Below are 23150 nucleotides of genomic sequence, written 5' to 3' on the forward strand. Positions count from 1 at the left end.
AGTGAAATAAAAATGACAATACAGCTTACAGAGGCGACACTTTCAAAACCAACATTTGGGATTGAATTGACATAAAATGACTACATTATTGAGTAAAATTCAGAATTTACAGTAATATTCAGCCACCCCACCTTTTATAACCACAGACTCTTCACCTCTAAACCCATTTTTTTTTTAATTTATCAAAAATGATTTTTCCTCTATATTTCCATTTCTACTGGGATGAGTCCTCGTGATCACCAGCAGAATTATAACACGAAACAAGCACCTCTACAGTGAAAATGCGAACATTCATCTACCTGGAAATAACTCATCTGCGATCCTTAATGACGCTGGAAGTGCTACTTATTTCCCTCAAGTTTAAATACGTTCTTCAAATCAAATCAGCTTTTGGCTCCAGTAAACCGTACAGAAAATTGCCCGATTCAGAAGTAAATGGCAAAAAAAAATGTATTCTAAATAAAAGAACGATTAACCTACTCTCAATATAATCGTCAAAATGCTATTTTTGGAGCCCGTCGCCCAAAATACCCTCTGGGACCCAGCTGTATGACAGATCATGGAAGCAGAATGTTATAAAGGTAATAACCCAACAATCTAAGTATGAATTAAGCCTCATATGCATGATCAGTATGATTCAAACCCAAACATATATTCATGGATACCCTTCAAAAGTTTGGGGAAACTTAGAAATGTCCCTGTTTTTAATAGAAATGCAAATTTTGTCCATTAAAAAAACATGAAATGGATCAGAAATCCAGCGCAAACATGGTTAATGTTGTAAATGACTATTTACAGCTGAAATGGCTGATCCTTAACGGAATCTCTCCATAGGCGTAGAGGCCCAATATCACTCCCATCACTCCTGTGTTCCAATGGCCCTTTATCACTCCCATCACTCCTGTGTTCCAATGGCCCTTTATCACTCCCATCACTCCTGTGTTCCAATGGCCTTTTATCACTCCCATCACTCCTGTGTTCCAATGGCCTTTTATCACTCCCATCACTCCTGTGTTCCAATGGCCCTTTATCACTCCCATCACTCCTGCGTTCCAATGGCCCTTTATCACTCCCATCACTCCTGTGTTCCAATGACACTTTATCACTCCCATCACTCCTGTGTTCCAATGGCCCTTTATCACTCCCATCACTCCTGTGTTCCAATGGCCTTTTATCACTCCCATCACTCCTGTGTTCCAATGGCCCTTTATCACTCCCATCACTCCTGTGTTCCAATGGCCGGTTGTATTCGCTGATCATTAGAAAATCATTTTGCAACATATTTCACAAATCCCCACGCCGTGCATCCCCAGCCACCCCCTGTGTAAACGTGTGACTGTCTATAAGAATCTTTGAGCCCCGACGAATCCGTTGGCCGTGTCTAAATACAAGGTACAAATAACGCGTCTCAGCCTAGTGGCTGAAACAACGATGTCGTGGCTCAGCGGGTCCGTTGTGCTTGTAGGCAGGTGAATGATGAATTAGAATGGAGGCGTCTAAACATCATCTAGTAACCTGCACAGAAGAATACGTTTAATATGTTACACGGCGCAAACCTCCCGACTGAGGAGGACCCTTCTAGTCCATCACACACATCTTGGCAAGACACGGCTCCAATACTCATACACGGGGTATTAGTTGGAAGGCTATCCGCCAGAACCGGGGACCATGCTCTCCATACCTACCATCTCCAGTTTCCATGAGCTCTGCATTTCCGTACTTCGGAGCTGCGCGCGACGTCGAGCCCTGCGGTCTTTCTATCTGTAAGGAGTGTTCCGAGGTGTAGGTGGTAACATCTGGAGGGGCCGAATGGTTTTCTGCCAACGATAACAGAGCAAAAGTTAAATAAAAGTCTCAAAAACTAAAATACGATCGGAGCGCAAGGGAGAAAACCGTTTTTTGAATCATAAAAGAAAATTTTTCCACGTTTTGTTGCAAAGTAAAAAAATCAGGAGCTCGAGGAACAAACAAATAAAAACATCAGCGCACAGCCAACCAGAGCAGATGCTTGGAAAATGTTTATAGCGCAATCGCTCGGAAAATGAATATTATTGTCACGGTCGCTTTCCACAAATACTCTGAAGCTTGGCAAGTGGGGGGCAGAGACTTCAGGGGGGTAATAAAGAGACGAGAGCCATCTATGGGAGGATATGGCAAGTAAACAATCCATAGGGGATACCTCAATACAGAAAATCGTCGCTTACAAACAATGCGATTTTCTACGACGGTACCCGATGCGATGTTATATATTTACTCATATCTCGGCACATGTTGTTTATGACATAAGCAGGTTGGGGAAATAGGAGAAAACATGGCAGCTGTCTTTGGGAGTGGGGTGAAATAATGATCGGTGCATGCAGAAAGCATTAATGTGGTTTTATCAGTAACTCCATACATGGATGTAAAGTAATACAATGTTTCCATAGTCACTAAATTCATTACTTTTTGCGTAGAAAAATTCTGGTAATGTCTGGATTTGAATGGATTTAGCCCACATGGCATTACTTGGCTGTTAATCTGGACATAAGAAAGCAAAACAAGCGATCCTGTGGCCAACATTTAATGCAACGTTGCCCCTGCAACCCTTCCTTAGAGTTCCTATACAGAAACAGAGCCGATGTCCGGCCGCCGCGGCTGCTGCACCTGCTGTGATATACGTCTTGCCCAGCACATTATGGCATATACACCTCTATCCCTACCTGTATACCATCAGCGATGAGCGTCCCAGAAATCACTGCGCCATATTACATATAAGAGATCTCATTCAGAACATTCTACTTTTTCCATTGCTTATTATTATTATTATTATTATTTTTTTACGCAGAATTCCGGGTTGTTAACGGCTGAATTGAGAAAAAGATTAACGTTTTCCAGGAAACTCACAGTCGTTCAGTAACATGACCCTTAAACGTTTGCCAACACTTTTATACTTTTATATACCGAAACAACTAAACACAGGACGCGGATTAACTATTCAAGATCTATTCCGGAATTCTGATACAAAGCAACTACGACAAAGAACGTTTGCAGTATGTACTCAATGTATCCACCTTCTACTATACGACATAAGTATGTTCTTCGAGGACCCTGCCGGTGGCAGCTGTATTTTCACTGGATTATAAAGTCGTGAACCAAATTCTGGAGAAAGTCCTTCTACGGGGGCTTTAGATGTCTGAAGACGGTGAGTGTTGTTCTCCAGTTATTGCAGGTGGACCTCAGGTTGGCTGGTAGAAGTTCTACCAGATGGTGCTTGCTATAAACTGTTAAAGGTCCTGTAATAGCTACTCTTCCGTATCTACGATGGACACGGCATGCCTAATCGTTACATTCATACACAAATAACTGCCTCCTACGCGCACTCCCACAATTGTTTACATCACAGCTTCCTCCGAGCAACAACCTTGGTGGACCTCATTGATTTATCGTCATTCATCCGCTTAACAAAAAGAATGAAATATAATTAAAGGAGCTGTAGAGCTTCTGTTCCCATCAAACAATCAGTTAAAGGGACACTCGGGAAATCGGATACACTTTACTGCATATGACAGCTGAGGGGGTCTCTCTAAGCTGTGGTATGAGTTATAAATGCACCCCAAGATTTCATTCATTTCAGCAGGCCTAAAATATCCACAAAACGAAAAAGGAAAATAAAATACCGAAATTGAAATGCTTCTCCAATTAGCGGGAGCGGAGAATAAAAAGAAATAAAAACAAAAAGGAGCCGGAGAACGACGAAGGAGAACCACAATAAAAAAATAAAATCAGCTGACGTTCAGCATATCTACCAGTTAGTAGATAATCCCCTATACTTGTCAAAAATGCTTAAATTATTAGTTATTCCTGATAAATTAAGATTTAGTTGTGACTGCAGACTCTTTATATATGGAGGATGGTTGGGGGGGATTGTTCTGCTTGCGCTCATACGCAGCTCAAGATGCAAAGTAGAAACGTTGGCGATACGTACTGTGATACTGTCCGTCCGTCCATCTATTGCCTTCTGGGAAGAAAAGCAATTGTAAGGCATGTGCTGGTAAGTACTGAGGGCAAAGGGGTGAGCAAGCACTCGATAAAAAAAAAAAAAGGGAAAAACTTGGAATCCTGAATGCGTGCGTGAGTAACAGAACCTAAAGGGAGCTTCATGAGGAGTGCTTACATGGGTGGGATCCACAGAGCTGTATCGGGGGAGTAACTGATTTTCACTGTATATATATTTATATGAGATCAAAATGCATGCAGACATTTTCCATGTAAGCACAGATTTAAAAGACATTTGTGACACCCTTTGATGGACCAATATTCACGGAGTAGGATGAGTAGTGACATCAAGACATCTCTATTACCATCTGAAGATGAGAAAGCTTACGGGATACATTTTAATCGGTTAAGAGAGTAACGTGCATCACAAATGTCTTTGGGAGCGTTAGGTTAATATCAATTTTTGTGTTAAGAAAACCACAAAAAATTGGCTGGCGGGAAACTTTTAGGAGATATGGCTACCTGAGTCCTGGGATTTCTCCAGTCCTGGTCTTAGGTGTTTGGAACAATGGCAGCCAGAAGGATCTGTTTCAGAGACATCACAGGTAAGCCCTCTACATTCTGTCCATGGCCTGGAGACTTTACTCCGTGTTACAGAAATAATTAAAACTTAGAATTGCTCTGCTTCTGCCCATCTCCACCTGGCCCACTTGACCCCTGCCAAGGCCACGTGAGGCTTGCTAGCCGCCACCAATACAAGGTAGCCCATAGGTACACATGGCCGATTCGGATGTACATAGACAATACAGAGATTTATGATGCTCATACCAACCTATGTGTGTCTGGGCCATAACGTCTGCTAATCTGTGCGCCGCCCCGCTGCCTCCACTTTGTGTTGAGGAGGAAGAAGTGGTGGATGTGGTGGACCCATGGATAGCTTGGCTGATCCAGTGCTCCATGTTTATGCTACCCTGGCTTGAGGTGGGAGTTCCTTGGGAGTCCCCCTGGACTGAACCTTCATCTTCGGACCCTGAAGAGGTATCTGCTCGAGAAAAAAAAAGCAATAGACCTATTGCTGCAGAATTTCCATCTAGTTTTCCTTGGACAGACCAGCAAAAGCCACGGGTTATGCCTGTGCTACTATTCCTGGACCATGAATGGTTTTAGATCATCATTAAAAATGGTTTGAAGCTACTGTCCCTCCAGACAGTATTCTCCATGTGTTAGTACCAGAGCATTTTCATAAGGATTGGTGACCAAGAATGGAGGATAATATGTTGCTAACAATTTTCAGAATGTTTCTGTATAGCTTGATGGGTTTCATAAAATAACACTGTATCAAACATATCAATGAACATGTCTACATGTCCCGAGAAGAAGAGCCTTCTGCTAAACTAGTAAACCCAGCCACTTCTTCAAATCACGTGGATATGACACCACAGAGAGTGATAAAAAAAAAAATCACGGAAATCACGAAAACTATAAACAAAAAGGTTTTAAATAAACATAGAACTTGTATCTGGCGAACCAATAACCCCTGCTCCATATCACTTCAGTTATATGTAGCCCCTTAGATCAACTAAGAGTTAAATCAGCAACATTGATGAACCAAAATAATGAATAATAATCATTGAGCTGAACGATAGATGTTTTGTGTGGCTCACCTGGGGGGGTGTATGCGTCCATCGATGTCTGAACCACAAGAGAGCGTCGCTTGGATGGCATAGGGACCGCCATTTTCCTTTCTTTGTGTTTAGCAAGAGCTGCCTGGACGGCTTCCGTATGTACATCTGTTAGCGGACATTAACGGGGGGAACATTTCTCAGACACGATGGGCGCGGCTCCAGAGCAAAGTGGAGTCGCCATAGTGGTCAAGGGGACGTTCCTACCGACTGTTCTTTTTTAACCAGAATTAATTTTAATATATAATTCCCAACGTTTTTACATTCCTCCCATAACCTAGAAGCGGATATGATGCGACAGGCACAAAAAGACCATGCTTTTTTATGAGAGTAATAAAAGTTTATTATATAATCAATTTTTTTTCTATATAATCGACCATAAAGCAGGTCGAGAGGGGACCCTCCTCTGGACTCACAAAGAGTCATTCTCCAGCTCACAGGAAAGCAAAAACCCCAGCGTTGGAGGAAACCTTTAGAGAAGCCATGGCTGGAAGAATAGCCCTTCCCTCTGGGCATTAAGAGGTTAATTCTCTTTATAAAAAAAAATCTTGTGGATGGGGAAAAATGTTATTCAAAATAAAATATTTTTTATAAAATAAAATAATGAAAACTAAAGAAAATTTTAAAAACGATGAGGATTTAAGGTTTACCTGACCGATAGCGTTCATCCCGGGACCCTGAGGACCGCCGGCGGTGGTATCTGGAGGAGGAGGAGGGGGTGACGGGCGTTCTCCTTTCAGGGGGAAGAGACTGTTCCAACCCTACAAAAGATACAATTTAGCAACTGTAGTTATTACATTTATTGATAGACCTCCAGCAATTTCCGCTATTGCAACGGGGGGGAAATTAAACGACAATAATACACAGTATACACGGTATACAATAACGTTAACACATGTTAAGACATGGCGTTACAGAAGGAAAAGAGAGCCGTGCTCCCGAGAGCTTACAATCTATACAAACATAGAATTTGACGGCAGATAAGAACTATTCGGCCCATTCAGTCTGCCCATTTTTTCCTGATGTAACCCCTGGTCTTGAATTTTAGATTCAGGACAGTTTTCTGCCTGTCCAAGGCAGGTTTAAAGAAGCATTTACCACTTTTGATGGGAGGAAGTTCCACCGATCAACTACACTCTCAATAAAGTAAAACTTCTATACATTACATTTAAACCTCTGACCCGCTAGTTCTGGATTATGACCTCTTGTTCAGAGCAGGAGGAACTCATGTGCTAGTAGAGGGCCTCCTGCTAATATAACAGAGCTAGAATATATATAAATGGCTAAAACACAGCTAAAGGATGCAAAAACGACAAAAACTAGAACCGTAAAATATATTATTTTTTTTATAATTATTATATATATAATTATATATATAAATACATATATGAAGAAGAAGAGGAAGAAGAAGAAAAAAAATATATATATACCGTATTTTTCGCTCCATAAGACGCAGTTTTTTTCCTCCCAAAGTAGGATGAAAAATCAGCCGCGTCTTATGGAGCGAAGATGCAGGCAGGGAGGGGGGGGGGCAACGATATACCGTATTTATCGGCGTATAACACGCACTTTTTTAACTAAAATCCGGAGCTTAAACCCTACCTGCGTGTTATACGCCGATAAATCCGGGGTCGCAACTGAGGCAGGCGGCGGCGGCGGCGGCCGCCAGCAGAGGAGTCCTGGATTTCTGCCAGTCAGGGGGGCCCAAGGGGTGCCGAGCGGTTGCTGAAGACAACCGCTCGGCAACTCTCGGGCCCCCCTGCCTGACAGATATACAGGAATCCTTTGCTGGCGGCCGCCGCCGCCGCCGCCTGCCTCAGCGCTTCAACTCCTGTGTTGGAAGCGTTTGTCTCGGGTGCCGGCGCTTTACGCTGACGTCAGACGCCGGCGCTCAGCAGTGAAGCGCCGGCACCCGAGACAAACGCCTCACGCTTCCAACACAGGAGTTTAAGGTAAGTGACCGGGGCGGGGGGGGAGATCCTGAGAAGGGGGGGTTAGGGAGTTAGAGGGGAGATCCTGAGAATGGGGGGTTAGGGAGTTAGAGGGGAGATACTGAGAAGGGGGGTTAGGGAGGGAGGTCTTACTGTGTGTGTGTCTTACTGTGTTTGTGTGTGTGTCTTACTGTGTGTGTGTGTGTGTCTTACTGTGTGTGTGTGTGTGTGTCTTACTGTGTGTGTGTGTGTCTTACTGTGTGTGTGTGTGTCTTACTGTGTGTGTGTGTATCTTACTGTGTCTGTGTGTGTCTCACTGTGTCTGTGTGTGTCTTACTGTGTCTGTGTGTGTCTTACTGTGTCTGTGTGTGTCTTACTGTGTGTGTCTTACTGTGTTCATAGCTTATTCAGTTATTGTAATAAATATTTTAGCCCATTTTTTAGCTCAAAATATTTTTTCCTTTTTTTTCTCCTCTAAAATCTAGGTGCGTCTTATCAGCAGGTGCGTCTTATAGAGCGAAAAATACGGTATATTTTTTTCCAATATATTTATTTCCAATATTTTTGGAAATATATCCATATGGTTCTAAAACTTTTTGTAGGAGTTACTCTTTAAGATGATTTTCTTAGTTACACTGATTGGAATCTCTTTATCTGCTATAAACGTTAACAGTTCTTTCTTCTATAGCTGCTCTGGGAAATTATTAAATCTACTCTTTCACTGTAAACGTTCATCTTTATTTTCACAACAAATGGAAAAAATTAAAAAAATAACATTAATATAAATGCAACAGAGACTAATTATTTTTTAAAACATCTATAAAATTATATAAATATTTTCTGGGTTTTTTTCATATTTTTTGACAGATTTGTCACAGTTTTTTTTTTTTTTTTTTTTTTAACAAAGCAAAGGAAATAAAGAATAAAATAAGAAAAAAAAACAAAAAACAGCAAAACCAACTTTTAAGTTACGGTTTATGAAATCATCCATTTCCGAAACACTTCCCCGGGGTAAAGCGGCGTCAACTGAAAGCAAAAAATCTATCAAGTGTCAAGGAAGATTTGTATAAGATGATTTATGTACAATAAAAACCGCGCTCCATCGAGTCTTAAAATTATATTTTAGGTTTTTCGAAAAAATTTTCTTGTTGGTTTTTCCACTTATTAATCTCACAGGTTTCCATTATTTTTTTTATTCATTTTTTTGCAATAAGATAGCAATCACCCCTCTGATAAAGATGGAGTGCGGGAAATAATTTATTGCTTAGCAACACCTTGCCAACCACCTTCACGCACAATTATCCTAAAACACTTATTTTTCTTCCCGAAGTCGCTCTCTTGGGTCTCTCTCCCTGTTAAAGTTGCTTTATTTTTTTTTATTTTTAGAATGAAAAAACATGAATTGTGCGCTTTGGAATGCCGAGCAAATAAACCTTACCGGATCTGTTCATTTACTCTTTCCTCCCAAGGTTTAATCAGATAAAAACACTAACATTTCCGCTGCTAGGGCAAGAACCAACCACAGGCTGCTTCTGTGTCACATGACAATTAGGTATTCCCTGGCAAAAATGACAAAAGGGGCAGCAACATTTTTTTTCCTGTATCTAAAAACTGGAAGAATCAGGTCTGTTTGGGTCTTTTATAAAAATCATTACTAACTCAGAGCTCGACGCCACGGCATTAAAAATCTCTCTGCCAGTACCAAAGGCAAAGGAAGCGCAAGGCGGCTGCATGGTTCCGGTACTCAGTGGGTTAAATCTTTCTACAGAAGGTCATCCTTTCCATAGAAGCCCTCCTTTTATTAACTATTCACTGGCCTTGGGGTGACAGAGGTTCCCATTTTTAAATGTAATTTAGAAACACATAACGTGTTATTCTGGGGGGATCCCCCCCCCCAACGGTAACCAAACTCCAAAAGTTCACCGGGGGGGTAAATTGAATTCTAGATGTATTTCAGACATGAGGATTTGGTGTTAAGGAAATCGTGTATATACCTGGGGGCTGGGGCAGGTACGCCCCGATCAGTTTTGACCTCTTCTTTTCATATCCTTTCTGCGTGATGTCACCTGATAAAAAAAAATAATAAAAAAAGAAATATATGTTATGGAAGTATAAATAATGGTTCTAACATTAAACGATATGATATGGATGTACGTAAATAAACTTGAATCCAAAAAACAGCCCCAAAATTGCAAATATTACCCGTACCTGCGCACAGAGAACAAAGGAAGAACGCGGCGTGCATTCCAGCCTACAATTACAAGCTTCCGAATAAAACAATATGGCGGCCGGAGTTCAATCTTAAGTGTAATTCATTAGTTGGGAGGTCATGGCAAAACCTTTGTTCCATGTCAAGCTTAAACTGGGGAGGAATAACCATGTGGGATTTGGATTAGTTACAGGTCTTTAAGGATAATTATAAAGGACGTCTTGTGATGTCGGTGGGCGGTCCCGCCGACGTCAGCAGGAAACACCCCATTTAAAGGGAAAATGGGCAGGGAGCGCCCCGCCACCCGGAGGATTCCAGTCTTGAACCGGAGAAGCGGTGCTTCACCCGGAGAGTTCCCAGGTATGGATATTATGGATGACTTTCCCTACACAATCACCACACTGAGCTGATGCTTTATGGCAATGCTAATGAAGTCCTGCTTGTCCAATAAAATCCTTTCCTTTATAGACTTTCACCAGTCAGAACATCCAGATGGATGAACCCTTCTATTCACCCCAAGCAGTACGATAAGCAGTCGGGGCGTTTGTCTGGTAGACTGCGCTGCCATAACAGAGCGAGATGACATTTCAATGACTAATATTCAGCTGTCTGGAAATATTGTATTACGCAAAATTACAAAAAAACACAATATTTTTTAAAATCCATTTTTAATGAAAACATTTCTAGGAGTTCCCCGTTAAATAGTTTTGAAGGAAGAACACAAATTATGAATGAATCTTTTTTTTCAGAAGAAAACCTTGAAATATCCTTCAACTTAACCCAACAAAGCCACGCGGGATCCGACACGTGATCAATACATTAAAAACGACGGGTTTGGGGAAGACGCGCGTGAACGGAAAACATACTAAAGAGAAAGAAACGGGAATAAGGAGACCAAACGCCGTGAGCAAGAGGCAGAGACACCAGGAGGAGAGACGGCTTTAGCAAGCCCAGCGCCCTTGGAGCCCTGAATATGTATATGGAATAACGGGATCCGCCGCGTGGATATGCCCGATTATAACGTGAGCGTCACACACGCTGCAAAATATACCTCCTGATACATAATAAATGGCGATTAGGCTCAGAATGAATGACTTTGTCAAAGGTAGCAGGGCTGAGATAGCATCCTTTCCACATTAACACTTTAAATAAATCCATTTACGGGGAAGCTGATAAATGTTACAGCGATGATGCTTATCTCAGCCAATGCACATAAATCAAATGTAATATTCTGTGTGCCTGCGCGCTGTAAATCATGCATGTAGCCGGCGAAAAAAAGAATCTACTTTATTTCTTATTACCGGATACCGCCAAGGGAAAAAAAACATACCCCTAACCTGCCGGGACCAATAACAGGGGATTAAATTCTGATGTGTATCACGGGGTTAACAACCCAACACTGCCGGCAGTGATTGACCCCCCCGCGGGGTCTTACAAACAGCCCCCAAAAATAGTTTTGGATGAAATGTTTCTTGAGGAAGCCCGTAACGTATTAACAGAAGGGAATGTATTAATCACTGTGTTCTAGGCTCGCTTTGTGGAACTTATTTTTACATTTATATCAATTTACCTACAAAAAATACCCTGCGGGGGGCAAAATGGTCTTCAGAATATGATGTTTATATGTTACGGCGTCATTTGTCTCGTCATCTGCTATTAGACAGGAATCCAGGGCTAGTCTTAGACTTAATGCTCCAAAAATCAGAAATAATAATAATAATAATAATAGGGCTAGTCATAGAATGAATGCTTAACAGGGCAAAAATAAGAAACAGTGATAAATTATAATAAAGCATTACAGAATCAAATTTATCAGGGCTAGTCTTAGAATTCATGCTCAATTGGGCAAAAATAAGAAAAAAACCAGAAATAATACTACTAATAATAATAAGACCAGTCATAGAATGAATGTTTAATTGGGCAAAAATAAGAAAAAAGACAAAAAATAATAATAATAGTAGGACCAGATATAGAATTAATGGAAACAAAAAGGTTTATGAGACATTCCATTAGGATGCGCATTATATTATGTATTGTTTTATATAGCGCCATCATATTCCGCAGCGCAGTACAATGCGGACAGAGGCTCTGTCCACGGGAAAGATCAGACCGAGGCCGATCAGCGGCTTCTTTGCAATTAATTTTTGTAAGCCATGGCTGCTTGTTACCATGGTAACCTACGTTTCTTTTAAAGAAAAGTGGAAGACACACGTTTTATTATGAGGGCAGCTGGTCGACACGCTGGAAAAAAGTGTGATCCCGGCTAATGTGCAGGGATAAGGATTCTGATGTCACAGCCCCCCCCACCCAAAAAAAATATCTATTTGCAGGTTAATTTTTCTTTTACTAAAATTTGTAAAAATGGACCGATGAGCTGCAACTCACAACATGCTCAGCCAGAATACTGGGGAGGGTGAAGGCAGGTTTACTTAAGTAAAGCTTAAGCTGCTTGGTGCAGGGTATACTTGAAAATAGGTAAGGCCTGCTTGAAACGAGGTGAAGAATATGCCGGAATGGTAAGATCCTAGGCAGGTTCCCTCGACCATCTTATCGGGGCCGAGTGTATTTTTTTGTCATTTCTAATCTGTGTTTTATTTTGGACAAAAAAGGAGAATATTCATTTATCTTATTTATTATCTAGTAGCGGATAATGAAGGGGAAGCTGCTGAAGCGACATCAAAGGCCGAACGAACATTATATGTGAAATATTATACATGAAGTATATATACGTCGTATATACGCATATGTACGCGCATTGCATATATATATTATTAAAGTGTTCACCTTTACGACAAAAATCCCGACAACGCAGAGCTGGTTTGCAAGAATAAAAAATAGAATAAAATAAAATATTTGATTCATGCGACAGATTCCATGAAATCGCTTGATTAGAGCCGTACGGAATAATAAAAAAATCCTATCGCCCTGTTTTTCTATTTCTTATTTTTAGATTTCTATTTCCCCCCGAAGATACAATTTTCGGAGACTTGTTTACTGATGAATCGAGTTCAATGTCAGCCGCTTGGCAGCAGGGATTAGAGCGAAGGAAGCGTGTTTGTGAAGCTCGCTATGACTCATTTTCTCATTCCCCTTAACAATCCTGGCATATCCGAGTGCGGCGGCCGGGATGCTGGCTCAGTGGCCCTCGAATATATAGTCCTGAAAAATAACTCCCCCGGTGCTTCAGAACAGGGGCGGAAAAAAAAAAGAAGAGAGAATTATTGGCTCAGCCAGCTGTACGGAGGATAAATATACCCATAAAATTACCGAGGCTTAAAGGGTAACTGTCGCGGCTTTCAGCTATTACTAAACGGTTTTATTAAATAATATATTGTGTTTATTTAGGTTTCGGAGATATTCTGCTGAAAAGGAACCATTATTCACTTTATGTGGCATATGGTGGCAAAAGAAGCCTCACCATTATCTGCCCTGATGTCCTTTCCCCCTGTCTTCCCACAACAGTGCCACTTTCCTCTATCTCTGGGTTCGGCTCATCAAAAATATAATTACTACCCCAAAAAAAGTCATATTTAAGATCTGCCCATAGCTGCGGTTACCTGTCTCCCCCATCTTTGTCGTCTCTATACTGGTACCCCAATACTTGCTGCTCTTTTTCCTATATACACTCATCAGCCTATCACGTCACAGGATATATGTCCCCCATATACAGCCATACATGGGAACTTGATAAGTGACCCCAACATTAACCCTTTCATAGATTACACAGAGAGTCTACTGTAGTGCCTTGCTAATGGTTCTAGTAATTGCCCTTATGAACCTCATTGACTGTCAGGGGGTAGCGATATTCCGAATAAAGTCACCTGTATTCAAGCAGGGATTTCAGATCTGTTACTGGTGATGCTCAGATATCATTAAATCCAAGTAGAATCGGAAGGAGTTATCGCTGGACCGTGTTACCCAGAGAATCTGCCCATTTACCCTGAGATTGGGTTAAAAAAAATCCCTAAAAATCCTCAGGTGTGTCTGGAAACCTTTAGAACAGGTAAGCCTTTTACTAGCTGCAATGTTTGTACGTTCTTATTCCGCCCCGTTAACAGCCGCTCTCCTGTGAAAGCAGATTTTAGCGGTCCGCTCCGGCATGTCTTCTCTCTCTATCCCAAAACGTACTTATTGTGGGAATTATTTCTGCTCTATGAGGCTATAATAACAATCCAGAAGCGAAGCGGCTCGCGTGAAACCGATTCAAATTCCGCTAGAGCTGACAGCATATGCAATCCACTCGAGAGCGAGGAGAGGGTGTGCGCGTGCGCGATCACCGGCCCGGCAATCTCCAACTTATTTCATACTCAGCAAAACTGGAATAAATAAAAATGGAAGAAAGTTCCGATTTATCTTCATAACAGCCCAATCCCCAATATTTTTCTATTCACTATAAAAATCCCCAAAACACACAAAGCTTTGGACATGCATAGAAAATATAGACCATGTGTAAAACACTGATTTTTATTATATTTTATTATTTTGTTAACACGGGTGTTTCTCTTAGGTTACACTCCAATAGGGTGATCTGGACCCTGTTTGGCAACAGAGGGGCTGCGGACCCCCAAACCCGCCACACTAGGACAGGGTCAGACTACGCCTCTGTATACGGGATCCCGATGTATATATTATCGTTGGCACCTTTATGCTGTAAAACCCACTTTTTAGGCTCCCACGCCATAATGTATCCAAAGGGTGTTATTTTACACCCCCAAAGCAAATAATCTCCGCTTTCTCGGGGCCACAGCTTCCGGAACCGAAAGGTTCATGCATTTGATGGTGGATTTCATTTTATTGCTATTACTAATATTTTTTTAGTTTTTTTTTCTATTAATATGGATTTGGGGTGCTTTTTAAGGTTATTTGTTTTATCCACGCTTGTATTTTAACAGGTTTTTTTTTTTACAGCAATAAAAAAAAGGAAGTGAACGGCGAGATCTGGGGTGATATTCTCCGAGCCGCTGTATTTAACAGGACTTCACGGTCCGTAAAAAGATGGAGAACGAGCTCATTAGAAACGGGGCCAGGTTTGTTACGTTAAAGAGTTAACCCAACAGTAACCTAACTGCTGCAGGCTACGACTCTACTAATACAGCGGCCAAGCATGATGAGAGTTATACTACTCAGCAGCTTGTGTACCGGGTAAAGGGCTAGCTATAATGTAACCCCTAAAGATCTATGCGTTCTCTAGCCCTTCCGTCAGCACAATGTATAGATCAAATGGAAAGATTTCATAAAACTGTATGAAGAATAAACTCAATTTTTATAGTAGAGTCTGACCTATATCAGCTCCCACCCGGCTCGGAAGGGGTTAATATCCTGCCACATATGTAAATAACCCCCGGCCGGAGGTTTCCCAGCATCCCCCGGGGCCGGGGGATTGGAGCCACGCTGCTTTTATGGACTGGCTCAATGTAAAAGTAAACACTGGCTCGCTGCTCGGGAGCTTTCCATATCCGGAGCGGGCGGCTGTCTAACGCCGGCGCAGCCATTCCCATTTTTGGACGCAACGTCTTATTTCCTCTGCCGCTGCTTTATAAAGGCATCCGAAAAGTTATATACCCCCGTGCGTCTTACCCAAACTTACACGCGTGTACTATGTGCACACGGACACCTATGGAAGATGCGCTGTGAACATGGAAAATAATCACGCAGGTGAACGCTGACACGCGCATGTAGGCAACGCACTCCATTATTATTTATCGATTTGTATAGCGCCATCATATTCCGCAGCACCGTACAATGGGTAAACCCACTCTGGCACGGTTTTAAGTCATGGATCACATGTATGTACAGATGTAGTATGCGCACGTGTACATGCATGATATAGATCCATCTGTGTGTGCAGTCTTTGCTGTAGGCTGTCTCACTAAAGGAGTAGTAGATACGCGTCGTATACTCCAAGCATTATTTGCAGGTATATAGAACTGGTAGCTCTGGCACAGTAGCGGCGGCAGCAATCACTTTTCCTGCTCCAGACATTGCTGGTCGGTGTTTATTATTTAGAAACGAGCTGAGAATAGAAATCAGGAGCTGGGACACGGCCAGCACAATAACACACAATATATCGATTTAGACTCTGAAGGTCACAAAGGTCGTTCCCAGAAGGAACCCCGGAGTCTCGGTGCGGTGACGCTCTAGGAATTCTTTATTTGGCACACGAGACATCAATGGGAAACGCATCACGTGACCAAGCGATCATCTCGCGGCCCGGATGTTATGAATGATAAACAGACTGATTCCTGCTGGGGGGGGGGGTTAGACGGTAAGACTACGGAGAAGAATTTCTAGGTTCTATGTACAAAATATTCAGGATACACAATGCAGAGCGCTAATGGTTCCATGCCGTCTCCTCTGCGGAGAGTTGCCATAGAAACAAAAACACTTCAGGTGAAGTTTTGGAAGTGGAACAGCCCCTTTAACACTTGTTCCGGAGCAGGAAAATGTATTTTAATAATAAAGCAATAATTAAATCCAGCAAATAAACCGCACAGGAGTCATTGAAGGCTGGGAACTTCCCAGGGAAGGCTACCTGGAGGCTTCCCTCTTCTGGGGGAGTGGCTTCCCAAGGGGGTGGGGTCAATCATGTATGGAGGTGGAGCTAGACCTGCATGCAGCAGAGCTAGCCACACATAGAGGAGGAGCTAGCCGGGTCAAACAGATGTTAACGGACAACGGTGTTTGAACAAGCCTCGATTTAGTAAACCTATCTGGAGCTTCAGGTAGCTTTCGGTAATTGGAACTAAGCGGGTCGGTCAATATGAATTCACAGAGATGTACAAGGATGACAACACAAGGTGGGGTGTGAGTCAGAGCAGAGCAAATACCCCTCCCTACACACATGCACTTGGTATGATCCACTTTAAAGATCTTTTTTTGTGCTTTTGTTGCAATTCCATATGTAGCCACCCCGCAAAGCCACTAAGTACAGTTTACACCCTGACTGGATCCTTTACATCCTCATTTAGTGATGATATAGCTAGCCCTCATGTTACTGGCCCAACTGCGAGGGGAAGAGCACTGGGATAGAAGCCAGAGAAGTTCTCGGGTACAATAAGGATGTTCCAGCAGATGCATTAGTATCAGTAGGCAGTTCTGTTCTATAAAGCAGAATATTCTGTACCATCGGCAGGCCGAGCAGCAGAGGTGTGATGAGTATATAACATAAAACCATCATATACATTAAAGGACATTTGATGGCTGGAGCGTCCCCCTTAAACGTATTCACAATATGCATATTAAGCCAAGTAAATTATGTTATGGAATTCATTTTATGTTGAAAGGATCTGAATCTGATTGGTAGATCAGGGCTAGAACTTTTTGATTGGCTGTTTTTGTTCACTGTCAACGAAGCCATGGAAGAAATATCTTCAGGAAACAAAGGACCAACATGCCAATGACACAATGTCCTCTCGACATCAGCTCTACACGTGATCTCCCGGTGAGGATTCCATCCCAAAGCTTTATCAATGATTGTCCAGATTTTTAACCAATTATCACCTTGGACCAGGGTTTTGTGGTAGATCCCCTACATACATATATCATAACTGGTTTGAGGGGAAAAATGGAACTAAAGTAAAAGCAGGAATGGTTGAATTCGGTTTACATACATTATTTTGGAATGTTTGTATCTGTTATTAATTCCCAACTGTGCTGGGCCCCCACCTCTCTAATGGTTTCAGTCTCCTGTAGATTTCGATCTATAAGAATGTGCTAAGAATGGTTTCTGAAAGATCGATAGAGCCAGGCTTGCATTTCTTTTTCTTGAGCTCGAAAAGGTATTTCAGTAATTTGAAGTGAACAATGTCAAACATTCATAGAAAGGGTGATAAGCCAAGAGGACCTGTGAGAGCCAAGCCAAACATTTGGTCCTGCGATGTGAAATGTTCTGTTCCCGTGCCGAGGGATCGCTCAACTTGTATTATTGTGATAAACTGCAGACCAGGATTTACAAGGTCTTACATCAACATCCAATATTTTACCTACATATAAAAAGGGAGAAAAATTTGGCGTCTCGAATTTCAACTTAAGCCAACCCTGGAAGTTAAATCATCATGAAAAACCCTACGCCTGCTGCTAGTCTCAAAAGATATGGCTGTAATTCTGGAAGAAGATTCAGAGAGTCTCCACCTATCTGGTTGACATAGAAGACATGATTTCAATGAGGACCACTATTTCCCTGATTCCAAGTTCCTGAAGTCTGTTTTTGGCTTTTAAAAGCTGGAAGCCCTCTCAAAGAAAGTCCCATGAAGAAGGAAAGTGGGATAAGATGAAGAAACAAGGTCAGCACATTCAGAAGAAGAAGGTCTAACATTCCAGAGTCAGTAGCTTCATAGGAACTTTGGAAGTGAAACTGAATACCCGTATAAACGTCAAATAATAATTGGACATGCTGGTTTTGACTCAAGCCCCCAATACCAGGTTTGGCCAGGCTCATCAATCGCATTTTGGCTCTGATGAGTGTCCATATGGCTTTTCCTTATGTCTGGTTCTTTTATGGGCGACTTCAGCGAATAACCAAGATGGAGAATCTCACATTCAGGCCAAGTTGCTCCATAGTATATAGATGGACGTTGCATAAGCAGCCGTGATATAGGAAATTGTAAAACGTGACCACTGGTTCATCTTCACAGTTCCATCATACAATAGTGTGGAACACGATGGCTCAATATAAAACAATAAATATATAAATGATGATTCGAGAACACGATGCTGACTGTCAGACAGATTCGTAAATTAACTAATGGGGACAGTTTTATGTTTGTTGTAATGAGCCACCGTTGCACGTAATGTGAAAGGAGCGTAGATGTCATATTTTTTAGTATTGATACATGTGAATTGTGTCCGTTAAATCAGAGCTTGTGAGGAATACGGCGTCTCTGACATCACAGATATTGAACCCAGCAAACATCACAAGACAGGATGGAGCCAGATGTTGCTGGGAAGAGTTAATTCACCGATCTTCTGCGTACGTCAGAATTAAATCCTTGCTCTTCCTTTTGGAAAAACATCATGATTACTAAGCAGGTTTATAAATAGCTGCAGCCTCAGCCCCCCTCTTCATTAATGCGGCTATCAGTTTTACATTATGCCAAGGACATGGCTACGCGCACAGGTAAAACGATAGGAAAACTCTTGGCTTGATAAAAATGCGGATATTTAAGGGGCTATATTTGCGAAACAAATCTCTGCTGTTTAAAAGGTTATAAGGAGGTTATTAGAGCATCGTTGAGCATTGTTGGCTAGTTTATTATTCTAATTTTTAAAGACTGCATGCCTTTCTACACTACACCAGATGAAGAAGCGGAAAACCAAGAAGATGGCGGTCAACTTCTACAAGCTGGTATCTCGGACACGCACTCCAAGAGACTGTAATCTAACGGACAGCAGACAGCAGGTCACCCCAGTGTCCGCTGCTGGAGACACCATCAAAGGTCCTCATTGAATATATAATACATAAAAAAAAAATACAATCGAGGATGAATCTAATATAGTAATTACACATCCCAATGAGAAAGCAAGGTTACCAGGTGAAGCCATGTAGAACAAAAAAAAAATAAAAATCACAAAACAAAAAAGAATTTGGGGATCCCTCTTGTATCCCACTAGGATCCCACTAGGATGACCAAATATCATCATCATTAACTAGAAAAGGTTAAAAACTTTCTGAGATCTGGTTATTTAAAAATGATGGTAACTCAGACCCATATCAACAAGAACATCACTGTCTTCTGTTGGCCAAAAACGTGTAAACACCTGATCTTCCTTAAAAAGATCACTAAATTAACACACATTCCAGCTAGCTCTATTTCCACCCAAATCGTCACATTCCCCCCCTGTTGAATATCAAAGGCTAGAGGTTTGGGTCTTTTCCTCTGGGCACAGAATACTTGTTATAATGAGAATCTTTCTCCTAGAAAAAGGACATCACACATATTCAGCATTAACTCACCACCCTTAAATCTTCACGGGTGTTTTCTAGAAGAAATTACATACCCCTTCCATGAAGATTCATAAAACATCAAAAATAACCCAACGGATCCCATCTAATATTATAAGCAATTTCAGACTGCTCCAGATTTCTCCACTAAGGTTGCCAACCACCGCATGACGAGACAAGGACAAATGTTGCAAAATGCATTAGTAAATTTGGAATTGGCAATAGAGAACACATACCACACAACATCAAAACACACAAAGCCGTCTAAACAATCGGCAATCACGGAACAGGACTAACACATCACACCCTGCTATGGGAACTTGGCGCATGTTTAAGCCTCGTTTCTAATCGTCGCTGCAAACCGGCCACCGACTCGGAGAGGGACCCAGAAACATAGCGATGCATGAATGCAGCGATCAGGCAGAACACGGCAACGTCCAACACATCACAACACGATCAAAAAAAGGTGAAAATACGGACAAAACCTTCTTACATAATGCTGCTGTTTTCCAAGTCGTCCCATGCCATCTCATTGCTGAGGGACCCGAGATACATGAATGACCTGGAAAACAGTTATTTTGGGAAAAAAAGCTAGTGAAATGAATCAATATAGAAAAGACAAAGTTCATTCATTACAGCTGCCCTTTAAACACCAAAACACCCAAAATGTAACAACTTCTTGTGCATTTTGATTCCTTTTGTATAGCCGAAACTCTTTGGTTCTAACTCTTTGAAGGACGTCTGCTGGATTAAACCAACCAGTTCCATTTAAGATTATACCAGTAAGAAAAGGAAGGATCATATAGTTATAATTAATAAACCTTATGCGCTGTTTTTTATATTCCCAATCCCTCTACCATCCCTTCAACAGTCTCTTTCCCTCTGAGCTAGTGACGCCACGGAACAATTATAACCATGCAAAGCAAACAGCATTTGGGGGACATGTTTGGAATGTAAGCTCACTGACCAAAGGAATATTAACATCTCAGATGATAAACTGTCCCATTACTGTCCACAAGTTCCTCCTCAAAGTACACCATGGCTGGCAGGTTTAGATTTTTATTAGAGGGGTAGGAAACAGTCGGGGGATACGTTACGTGGTCACCCTAGGTGGGACGTGGTTATTCTTCGGGATCGAAATGTCATATACTTTTAACAAGACCCGCAGTCATTATATACCCTGCCTACAGGGGGCATTGGTGGCATGAGAAACCAGGATGCATGTCCTCACATTGAAACATTAATATGCCTTTGATTGTACTTAACAAATCTGTTGAACTTGACAATGGAGAGGATAAAATCTGTTGGCTCAACAACCACACGGATACCAAAGGGTTAAAAAACTGCAGGTGTTTTGTTATTAGGAAAAAGTGGCATTAAAACATAATAATTAGCAAAATAAATACATGTATATCCTTCTGTATGGAGACGGAGTGCCAACCTCGCACTGCCTTTCCCACCCTTTATGGGACGTAACAGGTTAAACTTTAATCGCTAGGCTCAATTAGCGCGGTGCGCTCTCCTGCAATCAGTGATTTATATGATGGCGGGTGAGATCATCTGATTGTAATTAGAAGAAATTGCCAAAAGAATGGAAGGGAGTGCAGACGGAGGGCAATAGCGGGACATGATCACAGCTACACCGCTGAATCAGACACGTCCTTCTGCCTCCACGCCACACATTTCAGAGAGTCACCTTTATTCAAGCAGGGATTCCAGTTGTAGTAAACCAGCTCGAGAAGCGCCAGTCATGCTAACCCCAGCCAGATATAGTTCTTATATGTGCTGTTAGCTCCGCCCCATGCATGGCTAGCCAAACCCCTTAACCCTTTACAAAACCACTCCTCCAGAATAGGGAGAGATCCCAGGCAAGGGAATGTGACTATGCGAGCACATGCGCGTATGTTTCATCCATTAAACTCATTACCATACCTGGGAACTTTACGCTTTTCGCCTCAGAGACTCGGGGAGAAGAGACGCTCCGGGTCATAGGTTTGGCGTTCTGACACGGCCCACTCCCTGCCCATTTCCCCCTTTAACTGCGGCGTGTCCCGCGACATCAGCGAGACCACCCACTGACATCAGCAGAACTGCTTGCCTGCATCCCGCAGGGGGGCTCGAGGTAGCCGGAGCCATAACGTTCCCAGGTAGGCTCATTACAGGGTATCCACTACCAAATCGAAATAGAATCATAATTCTTAACCCCTTAATGACAAAGCCCGTACATGTGCGGGCTCAAAATGCATTGTTTTCAATGGGTTTAGGGACCGCCCATTGTCCTTAAGGGGTTAATCAAAGCTCTCCGTGTTACAAACCTTAAATATGCAAATCTACATTCAATTTTTTTTGGTTAAAAACTCTAAAACTGGTTTTCCATAGACAACTTTTTTTTTTCTTTCTGATTTAGCATCATCGCTTTTACAGCGCGATGTAAAATAATTCTATAATTGCAGTCAAATATTAAAAAATTACTCCTTTAAGTTTTCAGCTATTCAGTAATTACTTGTCAATAAAATGAAATCTACCGAGAACAAATTAGAGGAAAAAAGTACAGATCACGTTTTATTTTTTATTTTTAATTAAAGTAGTACATTAATAAAACGAGCTCGAAATGGGATTAATTAGCTGCAATGATGTCATATTTATTAAAATGTGAAAAATATATTTAAACAATTGAACGGATGAAATGAAACATTGTAAGCGCGGTATAATTATCAGGAGGAGACAATGTTATTTTTATTTTACAGTTAAATCACTTTTTTCCCTCCGCAGATGGGATCTACAAGGTGTAATTAGCTGTTTATCTTGTAGAAATGTATAAAGTTTTAATCGTATGTGAAAAGTGCCGCAAGGAGAAAGAAAAAACGTGGGGTGGGTGGTGAGGGGGAGGGCAGAGGAATCCAATTAGCCCAAATTCACATCTGTTTTTTGAATTCAGAACCTATTACACGTTTCGGTGTACATACGCCAACCCGAATATTTTTTTTTAACGATGGTTACTGTGGACTTCTAAAGCTAAAAGTAAAATCTAGAGTATCTGTTAATACAAATTGATAGGTGCCAATAGCACCAAATCTGCAAGCACAGTCCTGACAACAGGACTTATGGCAATATATGGCCTTTCAATCAGCGCTGTGCATGTGTGTGTGTGTGGGGGGGTGATTTCAAAGCCTCATCCACAGAACACTGCTGAACACTTCCATACTTACCAACATTCCCTTCCTGGCTCCTGGGGGGCGGAGCCACACGCTCTGCATGACCCTGCAGCATTGAGCGCTGGGTTATCCGTTACAGATACTGGGTAGTTTGGAGCTCATTTACAAGCGTATAGGCAGTATTTTTATGTCAGGACAGACCCAAAAAAGGGAATATCCTGAAAAATTTGAGACTGTTCGCAGGTATGCACTTATACA

The 23150-nt window shown here is 41.7% G+C and overlaps 1 protein-coding gene across 4 annotated transcripts in view; it reads right to left on the minus strand.

The window, feature by feature from the left end:
* DIP2C (disco interacting protein 2 homolog C) overlaps positions 1-23150 on the minus strand; it is a 159198-nt gene that overhangs the window by 60453 nt on the left and 75595 nt on the right. Inside the window, exons 2-8 of one of the 4 annotated variants that reach the window (XM_053467784.1) lie at positions 20231-20299; positions 9583-9654; positions 6308-6418; positions 5640-5765; positions 4808-5017; positions 4498-4560; positions 1686-1817 (exon numbers count right to left, since the gene is read on the minus strand). In XM_053467784.1, coding sequence (XP_053323759.1) covers positions 1686-1817; positions 4498-4560; positions 4808-5017; positions 5640-5765; positions 6308-6418; positions 9583-9654; positions 20231-20299 — 783 coding nt within the window. The remainder of the gene's footprint in view (positions 1-1685; positions 1818-4497; positions 4561-4807; positions 5018-5639; positions 5766-6307; positions 6419-9582; positions 9655-20230; positions 20300-23150) is intronic. The other 3 variants (XM_053467786.1, XM_053467785.1, XM_053467787.1) reach the window with 3 other exon arrangements.

The sequence above is a fragment of the Spea bombifrons genome, chromosome 5 (assembly GCF_027358695.1).
Source record: "Spea bombifrons isolate aSpeBom1 chromosome 5, aSpeBom1.2.pri, whole genome shotgun sequence".
NCBI lineage: Eukaryota > Metazoa > Chordata > Amphibia > Anura > Pelobatidae > Spea > Spea bombifrons.